At 39.4% G+C, this 23390-nt stretch overlaps 1 protein-coding gene across 1 annotated transcript in view; it reads left to right on the plus strand.

The window, feature by feature from the left end:
* The first annotated feature begins 2111 nt into the window (after window positions 1-2111).
* Window positions 2112-23390, plus strand: part of LOC139478840 (QRFP-like peptide receptor) — a 29545-nt gene continuing 8266 nt past the window's right edge. Inside the window, exons 1-3 of the mRNA XM_071261507.1 lie at window positions 2112-2400; window positions 13848-13943; window positions 22699-23384. Coding sequence (XP_071117608.1) covers window positions 2112-2400; window positions 13848-13943; window positions 22699-23384 — 1071 coding nt within the window. The remainder of the gene's footprint in view (window positions 2401-13847; window positions 13944-22698; window positions 23385-23390) is intronic.

Consider the following 23390-nt stretch of genomic DNA (forward strand, 5'->3'; position numbering starts at 1 on the left):
CTAACACAGGAGCTCAAAACAAATTATATTATGAACCTTTCCGTTATTATTAAGTTACTGCGTGAAGGACAAGTAAGGGTGCGTGGCTATGGGCTATGTCTGTGGTGGTGTATTGCGCTCTGAACCCGTAGGGTCACCACAATCCATGGTTGTTGTGAGAGGTGACTCGATGGATCAGGTGGTCAGGCTCGCTGACGTTGTTGATGCATGTCATCGTATCCAAATAGCGTAGATCGATGCTCATGATGCTCTTGGTGGCGTGTCTTCGTAACCCGATTGCATAAGGAGTTGTTCATACATCGACCAATGGTCTGCAAATTGTCTGGTTCAGACTCGGAAATTTACTGTGCACCATCGCTCGGCTGGAATGTTGGAGACGGCAGTGTAAACAATGAACAAACAACCAAAGTTAAGTAAGTCTGAGTATATCCAGACACAAGCCTCACACTAACGTAAACAGGAAAACGACCAATGTTGCATGGTTAATCCTGACATTACAAAACGCACTTTGTGGAATATTCATGGAGGTATTATCTCCTCGCGACGTTTCTGTTGAATGAATACGATCGTTTAGTATCCGGTTTGTCATAGTGATAATTACACCATACACACAATAGCACACTTGGAGGTAAATGCATCACACTCATTACTGTGCTCAATAGAGGACGTTCAGCAGGTAGTTAATAGATGTATCAGGTCATTCCTGTATGCAATAAACTTTTCTAAAGTATCTTGTGTTTCTTTATGATGCTTTATTGATTGTCTGATTCGTTAACAGGTTGCCGTCGCATGCCAGGAATTCCTCTGCGCGGCGTCAGGCAACAAACAAACTGTTACGGTTTAATGCAAATTGAGTGAGTGGCGGGTGTTGTCTGGGGCAGGGCATTCTTACCCTTTGACGGAACACCCGATGTCATCAGTGATTCTATCATATAATTTCGTAATTGTGCCTTTTAGGCCCAATGGAATCTGTTTCGTTGAATAATCGAGACTGGTTATTCTCTGGCGTTGACTTGTAGATATATTTACTATTATAATGTCTCACTGGCCTGTTTAGGCATGAGTGATTCTGAGGTTTAAACGAGCACGGGCTTACTCCTCACATGTATATCCCAGTTAAATCAGCAACAGGTCAGGGTTGATTTTATAACATCCAAGGTTTGAAAGATCGACATAATATTTTCTTTAAGCCGTCGGCTTAAACAGAGGCAACATGTTTTATTTCCATTATTCTGAAACATATTGGGAGAAATCAGAGAGTCATCTATAGAGATCATCCGTGCGCAAATACAAACGATATAATAAACACGTAAATATATATGAAATGACAAATAATAAACGCAAGAATGTTATCTATGTGTTTTTCATGTCTGCAATGTATTTGGTAGCTAATAACGTTCAGCATAGTACACCTTAAAATCAATATATTTCATACTTAAACTAAGTATCCATATGTGCAACTGATACAGACTGATCACAGTTGCTATGAGAGCAACGGCTGTTCCCTTGTGATAAAATCAGATACAGATGATATATAGTCATGATTGTTAAGCAGAACATGCATGCGGAAACATTACGCTCCCATTGTTTCTACCATCTGTACCATTCTCCTTGCAGTGTAGCAAACCTGATTTACAGGAATCAATACTCGCGATAGTCGGAATACATTTCCCATTGAAACCGCCGGAGAAGCCAGTGTTACTCTCCTTTGTGACAGTCTGTGTTAGTATAGTGCCCGACTGTCACGGCGGTTAGTGCTACAAGAGACTGACAGCCTTTACTAGATTACAAAGTGCGGTGTCAAGACCCGGAGGAACAAGCCTAGACGGACGTGATTTTTACCTACATTTATGATTATCTTGCGATTGGTCATCAAGATGAGTGACATGAATCGATCGGTAGAACTGGGACTTGGTCGTTTCACTGGTCACGTATCCGGCTTGAATCGTAAATGAACGGTCTTAACCTCCCCACACCGAGAGATGCCAAAGGGAGAAGAGTTCTCCGCTTTGCTTCTGACATTTGTGTTGAGGATTCACCTGGGGATATTACTTTGTAATTAAACAGAGGATGTGAATCCTTCGTTGACTTGACAGCTCGTCGGATTATGTATGGTTAATAAAATATATTCCCCGGGTCCAAGTCCGACCATGGCACTTGGAAACGACACGAGCGATATGTTTGACGCGTATGAGCTCCTCAACAAGACGTTGCTGTTGGGCAACTTGTTTTACACCCCTGCTACCGCCAGTACCATCGTCCTCATCGTTCTCTACGTCCCCGTCTTAATCATCGGCCTCATCGGCAACGTCTGTATGGTTATCATCGTCTTCACGTCTACCCGACTGCGGAGTATGACCAACTTGTACCTGTGCAACATGGCAGCGGCAGATATGGCAGGTGAGGGTAACTGATTCTGTTGAGAACTACCGCTATGTATCATTAATAACACCAAAAGGCATCATCACTGCGTTTGTGTTTCGTGTATAGCGACCGGAAAAGTTGAATTTACTCTAAAATATACATCGCATGTTAAACGTATACAATTTTGTATTGTTAATTTCAGTTATTATTAACTAAAGTTATTCTTATGTATGCATTTTTATATACCCGACTGAGAGAAGTGTTCGTCTAATGTGCAGTTTTAAGAATCCCAAACAATATTATCGATTATTTAAGACAGATTATTTGTTTTTAACCCATTGATATTCGGTGAACAGGGATTGAATGGTCTACGCCTAAATATACAATTTTCGATAGTTATATTATGTTCCGACATCGAATTTCATCAAAAACACCTACTGAAATATATTAATGTGAAAAGATTCTTTGCTCAGTGTACAGTACAGAACTACAAAGCCATGTCCAGCACTTCCAAGAAAAGCAATGCCGTTTGTTTTATACCCACGGAACAGAACAGTTCCTCTCACATGGTACAATGGGTTTGCTATTTACCTATGCTGGCTGGTGTTTAGCAAACCAGGCCCCAGCTGCGCTTCCTAAAAATAATTGTCACCGAACATAACACTTTAGTGGGTAATGATCGTGTTGTGCTGGAAGGCGTGTGTCGTTCAGTTTCAATCAGACTGAAGGCATGGCTTGAAGCTTAATTTACTCTGCCTTGTCAGGCGACACTACATTGACGCTCAGTGATGTATGCAAATCTGTCTGCTAAAAAGGTTGATATGTTTTATAGTTAGATCGAAGACACTTTGTGGGTAATTCAGTATGCGACTATTTTTCTTCATAAACATTTGAAACTATCTGTTGGCAAATTGATATTCCGTTAAGTCTTTGGTCATGGCCATCGAAATGGAATTGTTTTACATCTAAATGAATTATCAGTTAAATGTGTGTGTGTGTGTGTGTGTGTGTGTGTGTGTGTGTGTGTGTGTGTGTGTGTGTGATGCCGATTTATAGTGCTAGCTCACTGAGATAGCATGCCGCAGTTTAACATGAATACCCCACTCAGACACAGTATACTGCCTCCGAACCGACCAGTCCTTGTTTTAGCCCCTTACTGCTGAGCGCCAGACAGCTTACGGTGGACCACAACAGGTGGATGTACCAGTACTAATGCAGTGTGGAGCACGTGTTATGCAGACCAAGAAGTTGTCCTTCACAACGTTGTGTGTCATTACCAATGTATTAACTGCCGGATAAAAGAAGATGCGCACTTGAAAAATGATTATTTGACCATGAACTTACACACGTAAAAAAACGTTAAGTCGCCTAAACACTGCAAACGTAAGGCTCAAACCACAGCTATCATACCCGTATGAAATATATATATCGCAATCGAATAAACATTTATTGTTTGTTTCAAACATGTATGTATGCTTTATTTTGCCTAGCAGTTTACATCAGCATTTAGAATGTCTATGAATCATTCAGTTGCAACTAGGTCAGACAACAACATATGGATATGGTATGAGGCAATGACAATCATATCGTTCCACCACAATGGTCGCTAGAGATACCTTTATTACTGACAAGCGCTAATGCAGTGTGGAATGTAATTTACAAAACCTTACAGTGCATCCTCTATATTGAATTGATAATCTAATGAAGGATTGTTCAGAGTGTACGCCTCTATAACGGGCCCTGGTGTCAGTTGTCTCCTTATATGGAAAATAATGGAATCCTATAATCGTCTCCATGAAATGCAGCACTGTCATTGTATAATGTTCATTCATCTCAGTAGGCAAGCAGGATTATATGCCACTTTGGGTAAATATGATTCCAAAATAACGTTTAACCTTTATTTGACGGGGTTTTATATTTATAATTTTGATTTGTTAATTTTTTTATATGTGATTTCATGAGTTAATATTCATTAAGTTCATTAATATTTATATACATCTACTAACAACATTGTTCAGAGGCACGGGTGGCCCAGCAGTATAGGGCGCAGCAATTGCAATGATGCCGTATGGAGTAGTGTCCTGTTAGCGTGCTTATAAACTAATAATCGGAGGTTCGAATCTCAGAACCATATCCATACTCAAATCTCTACTAAAACGGAAATAACTCAATTACTGTTCAAAGCAGCATTACACTAAACCAAATCACAAACACACATTGTTAACAGTACCCTTTGGTATAGAAACAAGAAACAAACAACATTTCCATACTCATCAGAAATAATGTGTTTCTGAAACCCTATTGCGAAAAAGTAAGCGTATTCTGCCCTACAGGTGGCACTCGTCACAAACACATGCAAGTCAAGTCAATCGTTCATAAGAAACAATACGTTATGGTACAAATTATAGTAGGAAATTGCATCAGACATCTTGTTAGTCACTGACACGTCAAATTTGAAATTGTCTACCATAGCACTTTTGAAAGCTGAACTAAGAGCCTAATTGTTGTAAACCCCCATTGTGATGTATGCTGCTCTTTGAAATCTTCATGGAAGCAGCATTCTCGATTGTACCTCGAACGGGTTTTTTTTATATGTAAACGAAAAAGGCTGGAGCCACTACCCGATATATTGTCATGCCGCTTGTCATCAGTTTTGTGGAGAATGTTTTGTCACTGTAAATGTTTTGCATGGACCTAAATATGAAACAACTGAGGCGGTTTCCCTGGTCTCTATTATTTCTAGTTCAGGTGGATAACTAAGTGGAAATGATTTGTCTACTTAACACTTTTGAACGATATCAGATCATCCATATACTTAGCTTAAGTTAAATTACCTTGTTTTGAGTTGCCAGAGTTGAGCAGAAAATCCGATTCATACGACAAAGAAACAGCTCGGCAATAAGAAGAACACACTTGGTGCACATTGGAATACTTTTTGTCTAAATTTTAAATAGATGTTTTCAGTGAGTGACGTCCAGCTTTTTCACATAATGATTATTTTCAAGTAAACTTCAAATATACATAAACATAGGATTTTCACAATGTACAATCATCAGTGATCATTTTAAATTTTGTACAAAATAGGTTATTTTATAAGAATTTCGTAAATATCAGTCACATGTCAGTATATATACAAAACAAACTGTGTCAATATCACATATTACTAAAAAAATATTATGTCTTTAGAGAATCGAAGCAATATAGACAGACCCCATTAGAAGTTTCATCTGACCAAACATAAGGCAGATCGTTGGAAACCTTCGGCAGTGTACAGATTTAGAAAAGGCGTATAATCAATGCACAGATTACTGAAATGGGAGTTACAAAACAGCTACTGCTTCGTCTCGCTGCCGTGCATGTTAAATATATACAATCACACATACAGTGGCCCATAGGGTAGTACTTTGATGCAAATATCCACGAGTCTTCCTTCTTGGAGAACCCACAACCGTTCCATTAATTTTGTTCATCATGTTACGATTGTGATGGGGTTGTTTGTATGCCATGGCTCTAATTCCGTTAAGTATGAATGCCTTTGAAGTAATGCAATACCTATTATTACGGTATTATTTAGAGAAATCCATTAGTAAGGGCTACTGTACCACAGGAAATGACGAGGTGATTGATATTCAAAGTTGATGGCGAGGCTTAGAAGAAACACTTTTACAATACTGCGATCATATATCAAACAAGGAGACACCAAGGAATCGGACACGGAATGTCAACCTGACCACTCAACGCTTTAACCACTTGGTTACCAATCGACATCAGTTGGCAAACAAAAGCCACAAAATCAGTTTTATTAACATCAGAAAAACCCATGGACTTCGTTCCACGTGCAAAGTATGATGATATCCTTTTAGTTCCATTTTGACTGAAGTTTGGAAAATATGAAATCATGAAAGGATCAAGGTATTCTGGATTCCCATAATAGAGTTGAGTGTTCTTTCAGTGCATGTGGGTTGGAAAGCCAGATTCTCACTAATTGTTTTTCTAGATGGTCATCATAAAACAGTGTTCATAAGTTTCCCTACAGTGGAAAACGTTTAAGACTCGCATCAGTGCATCCTTACTTGTCCACCATTCGCCCTCGTCATATAATTGAACATAAAAGGGTCAACACCATGTCCATAGTCATAAGACATGTCTCCTAAAAGCACGATTCCGACTACTTCATATGTTTGTGGTTATCAATCACAATCAAATAGTGAATGAATTCGCGATACGAGTAATTCGCGAAAAGGTAAGCGTGTCCTGTATCACTGGTGGCACCCGCCATAGACACATGCAAAAGCTAATCAATTGTTCACCTTGACAAACACGTACAGGAACAGTTGGTACAAGACAATAAGTGCATAGGAAATCATTTTTGTCACTGATGTGTCACATATCCATATATCTCCATGGTACTCCATTTTCACAGTGGAGACGTCATATCAAACTGGGGACACAACGGATTCGAACCCGGGTCGTAGGTGTGATCAGTCAAATCTTTAACAACTAGGCTACTATTCGACATCCTTTTGCAGTGGTATCTGTGCTCCTAGCCTAGCTATATTGCATCCACTGGATTACTAAACTGTGCTCCGTAAGAAGATACAGTATTTCAGCCATGTCAAACTGTAACTTCATTATGTTTGAAGAAATCACAATGTGATGCAGATCGAAAGCGACAAGGGTATAGTGAGGACATTCTATAGATTTAAGTAGATGTGGATGTGGGCTTCAAGCCGTACAGCCTGGTAATGTTCTGTCCATTATGTTGCAGAACACCTTATCAGTATTAACATGTCATTCCCTATTTTGGTATTCAGTAGCTAAATTGTATGAGACATCGAATTCGCCGTGCGGCGTTGTGCCTGTCATTTCTGTGGCAGGCAATTTCTTTTTTTCAGACTGAAGCATAATGTTTTGCTGTTGTTGGGAAAAATATATAATTTCCGATAAAATGCCCCATCCCACACCCCCATCAAATGGTCGATCCTTCTTGACCCCGCTATCAACACGATACTTTAGAGGATGTACATGTATTCAAGTTTCGGAGACGACACACTGATTGTTTTTTCAATCAAGGTTTCACCAATGAACGTCTGGTTAAGTCATGCCAGAAATGTTGTGTTAGACAGAGAAATTTACTAAATATGACACATGGCTTGTCAACTCGATGCGCTATGTTATGATGACCTTGGCATACGTTTACTCCACATTTCCTTTACTCACTGGCATTTACTTTCTTCGTGAACATTGCTTGAGAGGGATGCTACTGGTGGAGCGGCACACGCTTTCCTTTTTTACGAACACCTGATGTTACCGTGCAAGCCATCTGGAATCTTCTGCGGCAGATATTCGAGACTGACTGTCCTCTGATGTTTACGTTTTGAAAACGTCTACAGGCTGTGTATCCCTGGACCTGTAAAGATCCGGGCTAGAATAGGCCTTCAGCAACCCATGTTTGCCGTAAAAGGCGACTAACGGGATCGTGTGATAAGGCTTGCTGACTTGGTTGATGCATGTCATCTATCCCAATTGTGTGGATCGATTTTCATTATATCAATAACTGGATTGTCTGGTCCAGACTCGATAATTTACAGACCGCCGTTATTTAGCTGGAATATTGCTGAGTGCGGCGTTAAACAACAAACCAACACACCAACATGCGCATAAAGCTTATATAACTGACATAATGTTCAAGGTGTCAATACGCCAAATCCCTCACCCATTGTGCCAGCTATACTCCAGTGACATACAGATATATCATCGTACTAAATGTACTTCTTTAGATTACCCAAAATATTATTCTACATGTACTTCAGAGTGATGGGTGGAGTTTAGAAGTCACTCTATGAAATGAAATATCCAGTGATTATAGTTGTCTATTTATATTGCTATGTAAATCGAGTTCTATGCTTTTCGGTATATTTGGTCCAGGGTATCAATTACAACGATCATATATGTCTCTTTAGTTCAGACAAGACATCATGATTAGCGCCAGTGGAAAGGAATATCTAAATTGTATAATAAGCCCTTCGCCAGGAGGAATATTTTTGTGGAGATTTCATGAGTGTGGAAAAGGTTTTGATGCTTTCATTTACAAGCCACCCGTCAGAGTGTGAAGCTGTAAATAGGATTTTAAAAAGGCCTTGGGATAGTTGTATCGTGCCGCGTTGTAGTCAGAAATAGGACGTCATTTGCATCTCAAGATGGAAGTCCTAGAGCAAAGCTGCAGTCGTGTTATTATAGGACTTCTTATTGACATGAGGTGAACTTACTGACCTGTATTGACCATGAAGATGTATCTGGAAGCCAGTTACAAGCTCAACTCTAAACAATCGCCAGAGGATTCGGAGATCAGTGAAATTAATGGCCCCGTTACGTGACACGAGTTGCTTAATTGTTGGCAAAGTGTCTCTTCGGGAAGGACATTAGACTGAATAAGTCTTACTTGTCCAAGCCGTGTGATGTGATGAGACCGCCTGAAATAGTGTGTTCATGTACGCAAGGATCTAACAGTATTGCTGTCATCAATGTGTAACACATTTAGAAAGGATCTGTCAGTATTGTTGTCATCAGTGTGTAACACATTTAGAAAGGATCTGTCAGTATTGTTGTCATCAAGTGTAACACATTTAGAAAGGATCTAACAGTATTGTTGTCATCAATGTGTAACACATTTAGAAAGGATCTGTCAGTATTGTTGTCATCAATGTGTAACACATTTAGAAAGGATCTAACAGTATTGTTGTCATCAATGTGTAACACATTTAGAAAGGATCTGTCAGTATTGTTGTCATCAATGTGTAACACATTTAGAAAGGATCTGTCAGTATTGTTGTCATCAATGTGTAACACATTTAGAAAGGATCTGTCAGTATTGTTGTCATCAATGTGTAACACGTTTAGAAAGGATCTGTCAGTATTGTTGTCATCAATGTGTAACACGTTTAGAAAGGATCTGTCAGTATTGTTGTCATCAATGTGTAACACATTTAGAAAGGATCAATCAGTATTGTTGTTATCGATGTCGTAAACCATCCAGAAAGGATTGTGTCAGTATTGTTGTTGAGTAATGAGTATGAGTGTAAGTACCAGTGTACCCATCTCATGCTGTTGGTATTTGATCACGTTGTTTTATTATTCCTTATTTTAGTATAAATACCTAACACCCAAAAGAAAATCAGGCGTTATAAGGAAAATAATATTTGATTTACGTATGGTATAAGAATCAAATTTGATGACATGTCTGCAAATGTGAACGAGAAACGCCATATTCCTTGTAGGTTTCAAGTAAAGCATTCGGATGTCATGGTTGGCCATGTTAAAGCATTACCTATGATCAGACAAACATGGTGCCTGCACTCTCTGGTGCATGGCTTAATGAGTACACGTCCATATACAACGCTATGTTACTTCCGACCCGGTCAAAATGCTTAATTGAAAAAAATCTATACCGCATTCGAGGTCACTACTGGGTTTATAGGGGCTATTTGATCCGCACCTGTGTTTATGCTATTAACAGATTACTTTCATGTGTGAGCATTTATAAGAGAAAATGACAAGTTTTGACAGTAGAGATATCGATTGATATTCAAAATAAACAGGTTTGTCTATCCCTATCATTAATTAAGTATATACGGTAGGTCCATTGGCGCAAGATACGAGCTGTGGTTAGATAGTGATTAAAGGACCGGTAACCTCGGATGGATTTCGCTGTCCCTCGTGAAACTCGACGCTCTGAGGACAGCCAGTAGATAAAAGGACTTTATAGCAGACATAACATGAGTGTAGCGTCAGAGAAGTAATTAGCGATGCAAATAATCGAGTCCAGACCAGACAAACCAGTGATTGATGTTATGAGCAATGATCCACACCGTCGGGTACGACGCCACGCAATCAACCAAGTCATTGATCCTGGGCACAAAATCGATTCCCTCTTGCAATCAGCACATGTTGCCTGTAACCAATGCTAGCCCGGCATTCCCTTGAAAGTCACTTGTGAATAATAAACTGCTTCAAAATAAATTTACCTAACATTTACTGGACACTTTTGTTTCGGCGATGTCAAAGACTGCTTATTCTCCTGCATTGACGAGTCATAGTTACTTCATCTGAGAGTGACATAACTTATGAAATTAAGACATTTCCGAAAGCCTTGTGTCATTTTGACATGGATTTCTCCACAATATTTACGCGAAACCGTGAAACCAATCAGTTGTTGTGTTATATTAATGTCATGTTATTACAATTCGGTAGCAATCATCTCGTATTTTCATAAAGCTATCAGTAGTTGCAGGGATAATGTTATCATGTTCCTTTCGATATAAAACAGATGCATATTGCAATAAAACAAAATGTCAGATTGATATTTAGTAGACTCTGCATTGATAATCATGATACTGGCTCGACAAAGCACCTAGTGTCAAGGACAAGTACAAGTACATGTTGGAGTGTGCGTTATGATCTCATTACATGTGGCGGAATGACTGGTGATGGTAAAAACAAACTGTATTTCTGTATAACCTCAGAAAACCAAGACAAGCTAGAAGGAGATCGATAAAAGTAGAATGGATCAGTTTTAATCAATGCCGATGGATTTGAATATTTTTTTTCAGTTGTATCATGGCTTGCCAGCTTGAGAGTTGCCGGTCCTCTTCATACACCAAGGGGGCACGGGGGGCCCAGTCGTCTAAGGCGCCACCATTCGCTGTGCAGAGTTGCGTCCCTTGGTAACGCCAGAAACCTATGATTGTGGGTTCGAATCCCGCTTCGCCCCGATTATGTTTCTAGGTTTGTCAGCACCATACCCGTGCTCGTGGGTTTCACCGAAGTGGTAAACGTCTGAGACCTGCATCACTTCGGGCTTTCCTCCCACATTAAGCTGACACACCGTGATATAACTGGAATACTGTTAAAAGCGGCGTTAAACCCAACTCACTCACTCACTCACTCACTCACTCTTCATACACCACTTTAGTAAAATCCACGAGCACGGGTTTGCTGAAGACACACATACCATAACCAGGGCGAATCTGGATTCGAACCCACGATCGTGGATTTCTGGAACACCAGGGGACGCAGCTATGCACATTGAAATACTGGGTCTCCCGTGTCCCCAGTTGTTAAAGAAAAGTTTATTCCGCTACAATGATGTAACAATATATCTCTTCGAGTATTTAGCACACTCGTCTCCCTCTAAAGACAGAGGAGGAATAACAGTGAGCAAGTCATTGCCAACACAGGATGAATGGGGAGATTAATGTCCAGCGAGGGTTATGTCGCGATCTGAGATAAAGTTGGATCGATTGTGGCGATGTACTTGCATGACTGTTCTTGCAAGATGACCTTGTACGTTGTTCTGGGTTAATATAGATTCAAGACACATATGTTTGTATAGATGAATCAATGTAATGATTCATCAGACAAAGATGTTGTCCCGACACAGAGAATTGACAATAAGGAAGCATTGTTCATAAGAAACAAGCTCATTTGTAGGTCCCTGAAATGTTTGCAAACACCAATCACAAGTCAATAAACCTATCTGAAACTTGTTAGATTGTATCCTTCGATTTATTTTGAATTAGGCTCAATCAACACGCAGCATTAATTGCAGCAATAGACCGTACGTGCATACATTGTCTATTGCTTCATCATGAGAATCCAATGATCGATTTTATCAGCAACTATTAGTCCTTTGGTTTGAGCAATCTCACGATAAGCAAGTGTAACTAAAGATCAGGTCTAATCGCGAATCTCTATAGCAAGGAATACAAAATAGTTATACTTGATTATTTGCTCTAGTATATGAACAAATAAAAACACAAAACAAAGACCTCGTGACGACGATGTAGGGTTCACAATTATATACGGGTATAAAACACCTTAAATAGCATCATTTGATATCTAATGTGATTTCAGTGTCAATGATTCAGTGGCTATACTTTCACATATGAACTTGATGTGTTCTCTACAACGGTTCCTGAATGTTGCAAGTCGTGTCTATGTGTTTTCCCAACAGCGTCGTACAGCATTGATGAGAGGGTACGCAATAAGCCAGAGATGGGGGGTAAAGCCAAGATGATATCGGTATTCTTTGTGATTTGAGACTGTAAGATATGAGTCATAGATTCGGTTGACTTTAACGATCATACCGTTACATATGGGTTCAAATCAATATTTAATTATGTGTCATTCTGTCTACACTGAGTACCTAATTGTCGAAAACAATGCATTTATCAGTGATGTATATGTTACCCACAATGCAATGACCTGTATGTTTATTTGTTTGTTGGTTGGTTTGTTTCTTGTTTAACGACGCACTCAGCAATATTCCAGCTATATGACGTTGGTCTGTAAATAATCGGGTCTGGATTAGACAATCCAGTGATTGATATCATGAGCATCGATCCACGCAACTGATATATGATGACATATATCAACCAAGGCAGCGAGCCTGGCCACCCGATCCCGTTAGTTGCCTCTTACGACAAGCATGGTCGCCTTTTACGGCAAGCATGGGTTGCTGAAGACCTATTCTACCCCGGATGTTCACGTGTCGGAATGTGTGTTCAATACTTTAGGTTTCTCATTGTACCGTTAGTATCACTTGTGTGAAAATCAAATCCATAATGACGTTGGCTGTTTCAACAGCGTCCTGAACAGGTTTGGACAGGTTTTTATGGCAGGCACATTGGAAAAATGGTTTAAAATTGAATTAAGAACAGCGGATATGTTTTCTTACCTTGGTTATGAATCCATGAAAACAGCATGAAATGAGGAATGTTACTGGACGCGTTTCCAGGATTAAAGAGGGACGTGACATTAATAAATATTCCACAGACAAATAGATACAAATCTCCTTATTTTGAACGACAAGCCGTTGTTCTTCACCATCATCACCATAATGACAGGGATTATGAATTTCACTTCCTCAGTAGGCCAGCAAACATAGTCATCATAGTATTAGTCATAATAATGCACACGTTGGTGCTCACATTGTGAGCTGATTCGGTTAACAAGCATCTGCACGCATACATTTATATATGTGACTTGAATTTGTCAAATAATATTTCAGCAACATATTCACCATCGTATAACAATTGTTTGTTTTGACAATGAGACATGTTGCCTAAAGAATGAGTCATCAGACTGGTGACCTGTGTATTGCTGATGCGTATATTCCTGAATACACCGAACATGGGGTTTGTTTCTTTTATCTACTTCTGTATTGTCATTATAAGGGTAATGTGTTTACACACGTGCCTTAGTTTTCCATGACATTATTCCACGTATTCCCTAACTCACCAGCTCGTGAACTCAACAATATTTTACTGATAATTAGTAGCAATGTTTCTCTGCTTCACGATACAGTCTGTTGTTTCACAATATTCCCTTTTTCAAAATTTAATACTTATCCCCGATTTTCCCCTTGCATATAAAACTGTTTTTCGCCTTGCGTACCATTGTAAGTGGATTGCTATGTGTTTCAGTGTGTCTGATCTGTGTGCCTATGGCTGTGGGACAAGCTGTTTACAAAGTCTGGATATATGGAGAATTCATGTGCAAGATAACGACATTCTTACAAGGTAAGCTTGCGTTTGTGTTAGCGAAAGAAACAACTACAGCAATCTCCTTTACGGCTTGTTTAACAGTTATGTACATGATACATGTATGTCATCACATTTCACATGAGAGCGAAATATGTATATCTTTTACTTTAAAATATTTAATTGGCAAAATGAAGTTTTTTAAAGCGCGTTTTGGCATTGGCATAACATTTTCTGGATTTGTATGTTAGGTTTGAAACGACGTCCTTGTCACTTTTCCATAAATTTATTTATGAGGGGTTGCCTCGTGGGTAAAGCGTTGGCTCGTCACCCCGAAGACCCTGGTTCGATTCACCATATAGATACAATGTGTGAAGCCCATTTTCTGGTGTCCTTCGGGATTATGCTGGGATATTGCTAAAAGCGGCGTCTAACCATAGTCACTCACTCACTAACACATACGAGTGTACATAACTTTCAAAGCCTCAACTGAGGTTCATTAACTAACGGTAGTTTCCCCAAAACGACAGGATTCAACCTAACACACACAGGAATGTCATCAACGCATGAGCAGTAATCTTTCGTTGGCCCCAGCGGGGATTTCGGGTTAGAATTGGTCCCAGCTGGCTATGCTCGCTTCAATTGGCTTGTCCCCACGGTATTTGAGACAAATGGGAAACACGGAGAAGCATATTACATGTCAGGACTGCTGATTTGATAAACGTTTTTCAGCAATAAGAAGCATGATATTTATCAATTCTTGTGATTCTGAAAATGCTGCAGGCGCGTTTGGCACTGACAGATTGACCTGAAACTGTTCATGTTTGAGGCCTATTCTTGGCATTGAGAGGAAATGTGCTGCGGCTTCTAACAGAAAAGTAATCTTAGCCTTCTGTATTTGATTGTGTAGAGGCCGGCTGTGATTCTAACACCCTTTGTCTTGATAATGACCGGAATGTCTCACTTTGATGTACTTGCGACTTCCCACCATTTACTTTAATACAGCTACATTATTTGTGTGTGCAGGGGTCAGGCGGAGTAACATTAATCAATCTTGCCCTTCAAGTTGTTATTGGCTTTTGTACTATGCGAGTTTAGTTATTGATACAGATCGTATTAAAAAGGGGAAACCATTATATTAATATAATTAAATAATATGTACATATGTGCATGTACTACGCTATAAAAGTGCAATAAACCCCATTTCACCTCACCTCACCCACCACCGGAGACACATGTAAGGTAATTAGTTTCATATTTATTTTCTAGGAACGTGTGTGACACAAACAACAGCGACAAAACCCTGTCCATATTCATAGGATGAATCTGCCAAATGCAGAGTCGATTTACGACTCCTAGTATACCATAAGCATGTGTCTATGAATCACTATCAATTGTGATGTTACCAGGTTTTGGCGAAAAGGTGATCGTACTCTACCCCGTCACAAACACATGCAAATGCAAGTCCAAAACCTCAATCTGAGATTGTCCACATCCGAAAAGGCTGGGACACGGGTGCCCAAGTCATCTTAGGCACCGCAATTTGCTGTGCAGTGTTTTGTTCCTTGGGCACACCAAACACCTCACGGTGTAGAACCCTGGTTCGCCCCGATTATGTTTCTAGATTTGTCAGCACCGTGCTGGTGGGTTTCACCAAAGTGGTAAACGTATGAGAGCTGAATCGCTTCGGACTTTCCTCATACATGAAGCTGACACGCCGTGATACACTAGTAAATGCTTTTCTGTTTAAAGCGGCGTTAATTCCGACTCACTCACTCACTCTCGATAACTTGTGATACCTTCTCTGTGTAAGGAAGTGAACTTTCTAATAAACCAATAAGGATCATAAATTCTGAGTACGAATGCGACGCTTTTCAAACAACAATATTTTATTTCTGTATCTCGAAATCGAGTACAGCGGCGTCATTATATTGTAGATATTTCATTCTATCCTTTCGTTTTTGAGCGCCATTGCATCTACACCTATAAAGCAGTACCAGGAAGTACCGTCGGTATTACGTTGTTCTGGGTTAATACGGATTCAATACATATATGTTTGTGTCAATAAATCAATGTAACGATTTAATAGACACTGATGTTGCCCCGACACTGAAAATGGAAGTCTTTGGGCACATAACATTTATATATTGTTTGATATTTTTGCACAAATCGAAATTTCAGAATCGAGGTAATTAAAAAAATAAATCTGAATGATTTTAGAAATCTGGTAGTTGATTGGCTCAAGTACCCACGTGCAAGCATCCTTGACGCTATGTTCCATGGTGTCCTTCCATGCACAGAGAAGTATCGCATCGGAGTAAAACATCTGAATTTAATGAGATTGAAAATGTCCCTGAGGTCAGCGTCGTGTGTTTGTCATTACGTTTGCCATTGGCACTGCGTGGAATCCAGTTTGAACCTACCCTGGTAAAGATTTGCTAACCCACGATGTTGAAATATATTGTTTTGCTTAAAGCATCCATCTAATATCTCCTTAAATTTACACTGCTAAAAATAATTTTTGTTACAAGGCGGACCCGAAGTGTTTTGTTTCACATCCAGCATGCCCAGACAGAATAACTGTTTAAAATCTGATATCCACAGAAACAGACTCCATTTGGCATGAAGGGCAAAATGAGTGTGAAAATTATGTGAATGTACCACTCGATATCAGTGATGATATCAGGTGTTCGCGAAAACTATACTCCTTTCTTGTATGAGCAGGTGGTGTGTGGTTTGGCGTCTGTCCGTCTGTTAATGTATGTGTTGTTCATTGACAAAGAATCCGACGATGTAAAGCCAAGGCTTGGAAACTATTTAGCGCTACATAAGTACCGAGACAACCATAAGGTTACTTAGACATGCTCGTAATGACAAACAGGATTTAAAAGTCAGTTACATTTCTGCATCTGATCCTGCTGATACTTCAGTGCATGTAGGCCTTGTCCACTTTAGTTCCTGAAGATCGACAGGAGGAGGAAATTACTTGTCGTTCGATATACACTTGTGGAAATCATGGGGAAGACTATAGATTTATATCAATAGAATACTTCCTGTAATCTGTCGATTGAAATATTACGGGTTCCTGACAGACAGGTTGTCCTGCACCCCAATGGCTGAGGAGACTGGAAGTGTCAAGCGCCGTCAGCTGACGCTCTCAGTGTTTTCACCTGATCAGACAAAGCACGGAGACTCGACTGACAGTGAAGAGGGCTAATAGTCTACCACTTTCCGGGCTTATCCGGCAGAAACATGGTTAATAGAACCAGTCTTTATGACGGTATATGGTCTCTGGCAGAACCAGTGGAACAGACAAAGTGAAATTGCAAAATAACAAATTGGTATTTCAATGAAATTTTTAAATTGAGAAAATCTGAAAGGCAAATTACTCAATCGATGCCCCTTTGTTTACATCAAATCTTGTTCACCTGTCACAGTGAACCTAGTGCTTAGTCGAAACAGAATGTACACGGCAAGAACAATAGGTCAATTTGTAGATCGTCATCCTCACTTTGACATGCTGGTAACATATGTGAGATGTATGTGGTTATATAGATAATATAATGCAGGCATCAGCTTGATCGGGTCGGAACACACATCAAACGACCGATGGTGTATCTTTCATATCATGAGGGTAGTATCTCGAATTTCGTGTTCGCACATGATTGCTACAATCACATGTTCATGTAATATACAAGCAACACACACATATGTTTTCTGCTAAACACAACTGACTATCTAGGACACAGATAACACAAACACACAAATCCCACAAGCAACACATCCCTTAAGCCATGTATCTACACGGATGTGATAACCTATATAGGTTTTGTCATCAATGAACAAATGATCTTGGTTTGAATTCACAAACAGCAATCGTTTTTGGTGGATGTTCTTAATAAAACTTTGGTGATTTATTTAAGACTGGCTAAGAGAGGACCAGAAATATTAATTGGCATTTGTTCACGATGTCGGCCATACCGTTACAGGTTTGAATGCTAAATTGATATGTTTTTTCTCCACATCTGTCTGAGTCGAGCAAATATTGTGTCAGTTATGTCCAGGTGACCCCCAGGAAATCAGATTTCCACTTGATCTGTCGATTAGGCATATTCAGAGAAGAAGGGTGGAGACACTGTCAACAACTATCGACAGCTGGAATCTCGCCCCATTACACCACTAATGGACTGCTTCTTATGTATATGTTCCGGAGATATTAGAGAGATTTAGAGAGATTATCTAGAGAGATTACTATCCCTCGAGGGAGAGTATGCAGTCGGAAGCACATGAGTAGTGCTGGCATCCTGACAAAACATGATGTATACTCGTCTTTTAGCGAATTCCAAAAGGGAACATGCATGTGTTACTTGTCAGCCATCATGCAGAAAGCACTCAACTTCAAAAACAGTCTCGATCATCCGACGTGTCAAATGCCATTGGGCGTAAGCGGCAAAATAGCGGTAAAACTTATATAAGTGGATCACTGAAAATCAGTGATGACACAAGATCTTCGCAAAACGGGTAAGCATGTCCTGCCCCACTGGTAGCACTGCCACTTTCCCAATTCGTACAGAAGGTAATTGTGACACCGCACAGCAGTACTCCTGTCAGTCTAGATCACCAACTAGGGATGAATTGGACGTAAAGTGCCCATTCGTTTTGCACGATGATCAGAAATAGAACAACAGCGGTAAAAGCACATTTACGTTGATGAGGGGAGCAGTGTCACGGTGAGGGAAATCCTTGCACCTTACTTGAAACTCGCTGGGTGTACACTGCTTTCATTAGTTGGTAATAGCATCACAGCAAAGGTATAAATTAGCTATTGTATGTCAAGAACCAACATTGTTGGGAAACGTTATCTATTATTAAAAAACGATAAATATTATTATGCTTGTCTTCCAAATGGATATGGCTTTCAGAAGAATTGAGGTATTCTGGATTTTACACACGCTGTCTCCCACGGGATGGCCTGTCTGACAGTCAAAGCCAGTACATGGCAGTTAAAGGAAGTGTGTTTTGATAAAATGCACCTCAGCATGTCTCGAGAGAGAGGTGTCTCATCAAGGAATGTTTAAGTGTTGTATTTAAGCGGCAATACAAGACGTGATTGGTTCTATGTGACATGGGACAGGGGCTCAAATTGTAAACTGAAACAAGAATCGTCAGATAAATGTCTTTGCTACGGGAAATCATCCATCTAACATGTAACAGAAAGAGAAATTGTAATTTGAAACAATAGTCTTTAGATAAATGTCTTTGCTAAAGGACGTCATGCATATAACATGTTACAGAAAAGGAAATTATATTGAAACAGGAATCTTAGATAAATGTCTGAAAGAAATGATGCATAACAGGGGCCACGGGGTCAAACAACAACCCGTACAAACATGTCCTGGAGAACGACCATGGATGTAACGCGTGACAGTGTATGATGAAATCAAGACATACGAATCGCAGTAAACAGATCGGAGATATTGATTTAAACTAATGACGTATCGCAAAATTTTCTATGCAACTGTTTGAGATCGACTTATTGAACATCCAGTGGATGCATCCTAGATTTAAGGAGTGTTGTCACACATATTACAACAATCTAAAGCATATTCATACAAGAGAAGAAAAAAACGGAATTAGCAAATGACTATGACAGACATAAATGGTTTAATCAACGAAAAACACAACATTCCATAATACAAGTAAGAAATTAAAATAGCAAAAACTTATCCCTGGCATTGGTATGACACGAGTTGGTTATGCACTTTGAATAATCCACTTTCCCTATGTCGAACACTATTCTGGCAGCTCAGGCCTCTGGTGTTTACTTTTCACTGATTTAGGTACATGCTCTTTCTGCAAAGAATTCAAAGAACGTCATACGACTCTTACTCAATGTTGTTAGATCAAGGTTACAACATTCAAGGCCTCAGTAAAGCTTTCAAAATGTTGTATGGTAGACATGAGGAGGACATTTACGATGCAATACCCAGTTGAAGTCTATTGACTTATCTTTGCATGTATCTGTGATGGGTACCACCGGTGGGGCAGGATACGCTCACCTTTTCGCAAACACCACTCTTTTGTAGTGATGCGTAACCACATACACACGATACAGTCGGATCCGTATTATCAACTCTGCTTTAAGCAGAGATTTCTTGTAGCTATGGAAAGAGTTTTGTCGCTTTTATTTTCAGTTATTTCACGGGGGAGCGTGATGGACGAGTAATGATGCGTTGATGCACGGCTTTGACTGCCAGGCTTGGGCTTGCTGTCCATGATGCGTCTAATTTGGAAATACCCTCCAAATGTCTAAAAAACAGCTTTTTCAAACACTGTTCAAATCTGCGTAAAACCAAACTCAGTCACTTTTATCCAAATCATATTAACAGATCTAAAGTAGACAATTGTTTACGTATGTATCTTTACAAACATGCATATTATAATAGTCACCATGAATGGAACATGACAAATGTGAGAAGTAGAACCCTGCACATACGTCGCCTACAATGTTATAGAGGTCGTTTTAGACGTTGTGAGATCTACGTGTATAAATGTATGTAGCCCTTTCCCCGTGAGTTAATGGTTGGTATGACGCCACTTGTTACCAGTAGAGTTCATGAACAATATCTGGTGTCTTTCCCGGTGACACTTAACGACATTAAGTTACAAGAACAAAAGATCACTGACTGTGACACACGGGATTGACATATGCATTATCTTATGTAAATACAATCGTCCCCCGAGTGAAATAAATGAGATTGGCTTTCTCTGGACATTGTCATATAAATCACACCGTCTGATGACCTTCCACTCTCTCTATTCTTGTTGACAACATCTTTCTGAGAGATGCCATTTCCTATTATGTATGCCCTGACTGATGTGCACACGTTGTATTGATACAATATCAAACAACGGCCACGGCAATATCATTGGGAAATGAGCAGGGTATGTTGACGTAGTATCAGTAAAATCTAATTCGTTCCAAAAAAAAACAGATATAAGCTGAGAAGATAATTTTGATGGATCCCTGAAGGCAACACAGTTTCGCTTATAAAACTGCTTATGTGGGCAGTTTGTATGCAAACGAGTAAACTTTGGCACCGTAGTCGCATTTGTAGATGAGTTAATAATCTAATTACTTTGGGAACATTAATCTTCTATATGATTTTTTTATAAACTTGTTAACATCTGTCCTTTCGGAAAATGTCTTATTGGAATATCATGTTGCGAAAATGATTGCCAGATTGCCAATGGGTGAATGTATCTGCAATGAATCCCTTGCTTGTACTAATCTGTTTTAATATAACCACCAGTCGGAGAATTACATTTCATTGTGATAGTAGTACATTGCTTTAATGTGCAGATTGATCGGGATTTTCCTTGCAAAAGTGAATATTTAATTACATTTTTGAGAACCGTGAATGATAGGTTCACTATTTGTAGCATTATAACATGGATGGCTTATTGAGGCACCTCATGAACATTTTCCAAAACCTTAGATAAATTACTAATTCTTTTCAGCTATATATTTTTAAAAACTTTAATGATATGAAACACGAAATATGTATTGTCAGTATTTTTATAATTCTATAGGAAAATACTATAGGAGGTAATTAGAAGTACCGAAGTATTGACGCTTGATAAAAGTACTTAAAGAAATAAATGAGAGATTAATGTCATTGGCATGAACAGATTTGTGACGTTCAGATGCATTGGGTAATCAAACTGCCCCCGACTTTACAATACTATTCAAGTCGCAAATTTGTACAATTCTAAATGTGCCAGTTTGGATAAAAGTTGAATGATATTAACTATACCATGATACATTACGTGAAGACATGTCAACGCCTTTAGTTTTAGGCTTTTATATTCGTGCCCTATAAGAGTGAGTTTGGTTTTACGCCGCTTTTAGCAATATTCCAGCAATATCACAAATGGGGCCCTATAAGAAGGAAGCCACCAGGACCAGCACATGCTCATACTCTTGTGAGACTTACAGAGATAGTTTATGGAAAAGAAACTAAAGAAAAGACTGTCGGTTTCTGAGTAAGAATAGCCAAGTATATATGTGCTCTAACTTTCCTGACACGTCGATATTTTCTCAAACGTGAATTATATCCATTCTTTACGTCTTTTACAAAACATTCTTTGTGGAAAATATTTGAAAAATATTCCAGAAATCATTTTAGTCTGCATTAATGATGTGTAAATCGTGTTTGCGTGATGCAATTGAAATATTGATTTAATATTTGCAGCTGTTGCACGTGCACTAAAGTCCCAGCAGGTGTTTCATCGTTTTAAAAACATGCAGACCATTATTTCATGGAATGTATAGCCCTGAACAACGACATAGACTGTTTATGTCTATCTGTTTCTTACTTTTACTGAGGTTTATGTAATTACTTTACTATGTATGGCCGTAGCCACATTACACGTCCACAAGTCATATGATGCCGGTTGATAGTCAAAATGTTTAAAAATAGTTCCGTCAATTCCAAACGTACAATAATTTAATTGTGGCCTCAAATTACTGAATAACTGATCTAACTTGTCCATTCGTAAAATATAATAGATCGTTCCGGGGTTTTTTTATCTCCCGCACATGTGTGACTTTATTGCACATCGTGCAAGATGTGATTGCGTATGAATCTATTTATAACAGGCATTGCTGAGGTAATGTTGTTCACGGACGGATGCAACATATTCGCGGTTAAGAATTTCACTCATGTTTCATGCAAGTTGTCTCTGCCAAAAGATATATGTACAAGCATTAACATTGACATGTATTTTACAGGTGTGACAGTATGTGCAAGCGTCTTCACAATAACTGTGTTGAGTCTTGATCGTCTCCTGGCTATACGGCATCCGATGATATTCAAGAGGATAAGTAATTGCAAGATGGCGGCCAAGATGATCTCCATCATCTGGGTCATTTCCTTCGGTGTCATGTCCCCCTTACTGGTGTACCGGAAAACCGACAGGGAAGATATATTTCCTGGTCAGACGTTTCACTTCTGCCACGAAGACTGGCCAGATGACCTACATCGTCAAGTGTACGACGCCAGTCTGTTTTTCATTGTCTATATCATTCCTGGTACAGGAATCTGCATTAGTTATGGTCTTATTGGGAAGCAACTATGGACAGAGGACGAGAATCTGAAACGGTGTGAGTCAGAGATAAGCAGGGGTATGTCTCAAAGGATAATGGCTGGGAGGAAGAGAGTTGCTAAAATGTTGATAGCCCTTGCTGTAGTGTTTGCTATCTGCTGGCTTCCTTATTATATTGTCAGTCTCTACCTGGATTTTCAGACGGAAGAGGAACCTACAGATTTTCTTGTCATTTTGCCTTTCTCAATTTTCCTTGGACACACAAACAGTGCCTTAAATCCCATTCTATATTTCTACACCAGTAAAAGCTTCCGAAAGTACTTATGGAAATTTATTCATTGCAAGCGGTATGGAATTCGTCATGATAAGCCGGTAAGT

This window comes from Haliotis cracherodii, unplaced genomic scaffold (assembly GCF_022045235.1).
Source record: "Haliotis cracherodii isolate W230 unplaced genomic scaffold, xgHalCrac1.p SCAF_4, whole genome shotgun sequence".
In the NCBI taxonomy this organism is placed as follows: Eukaryota; Metazoa; Mollusca; class Gastropoda; order Lepetellida; family Haliotidae; genus Haliotis; species Haliotis cracherodii.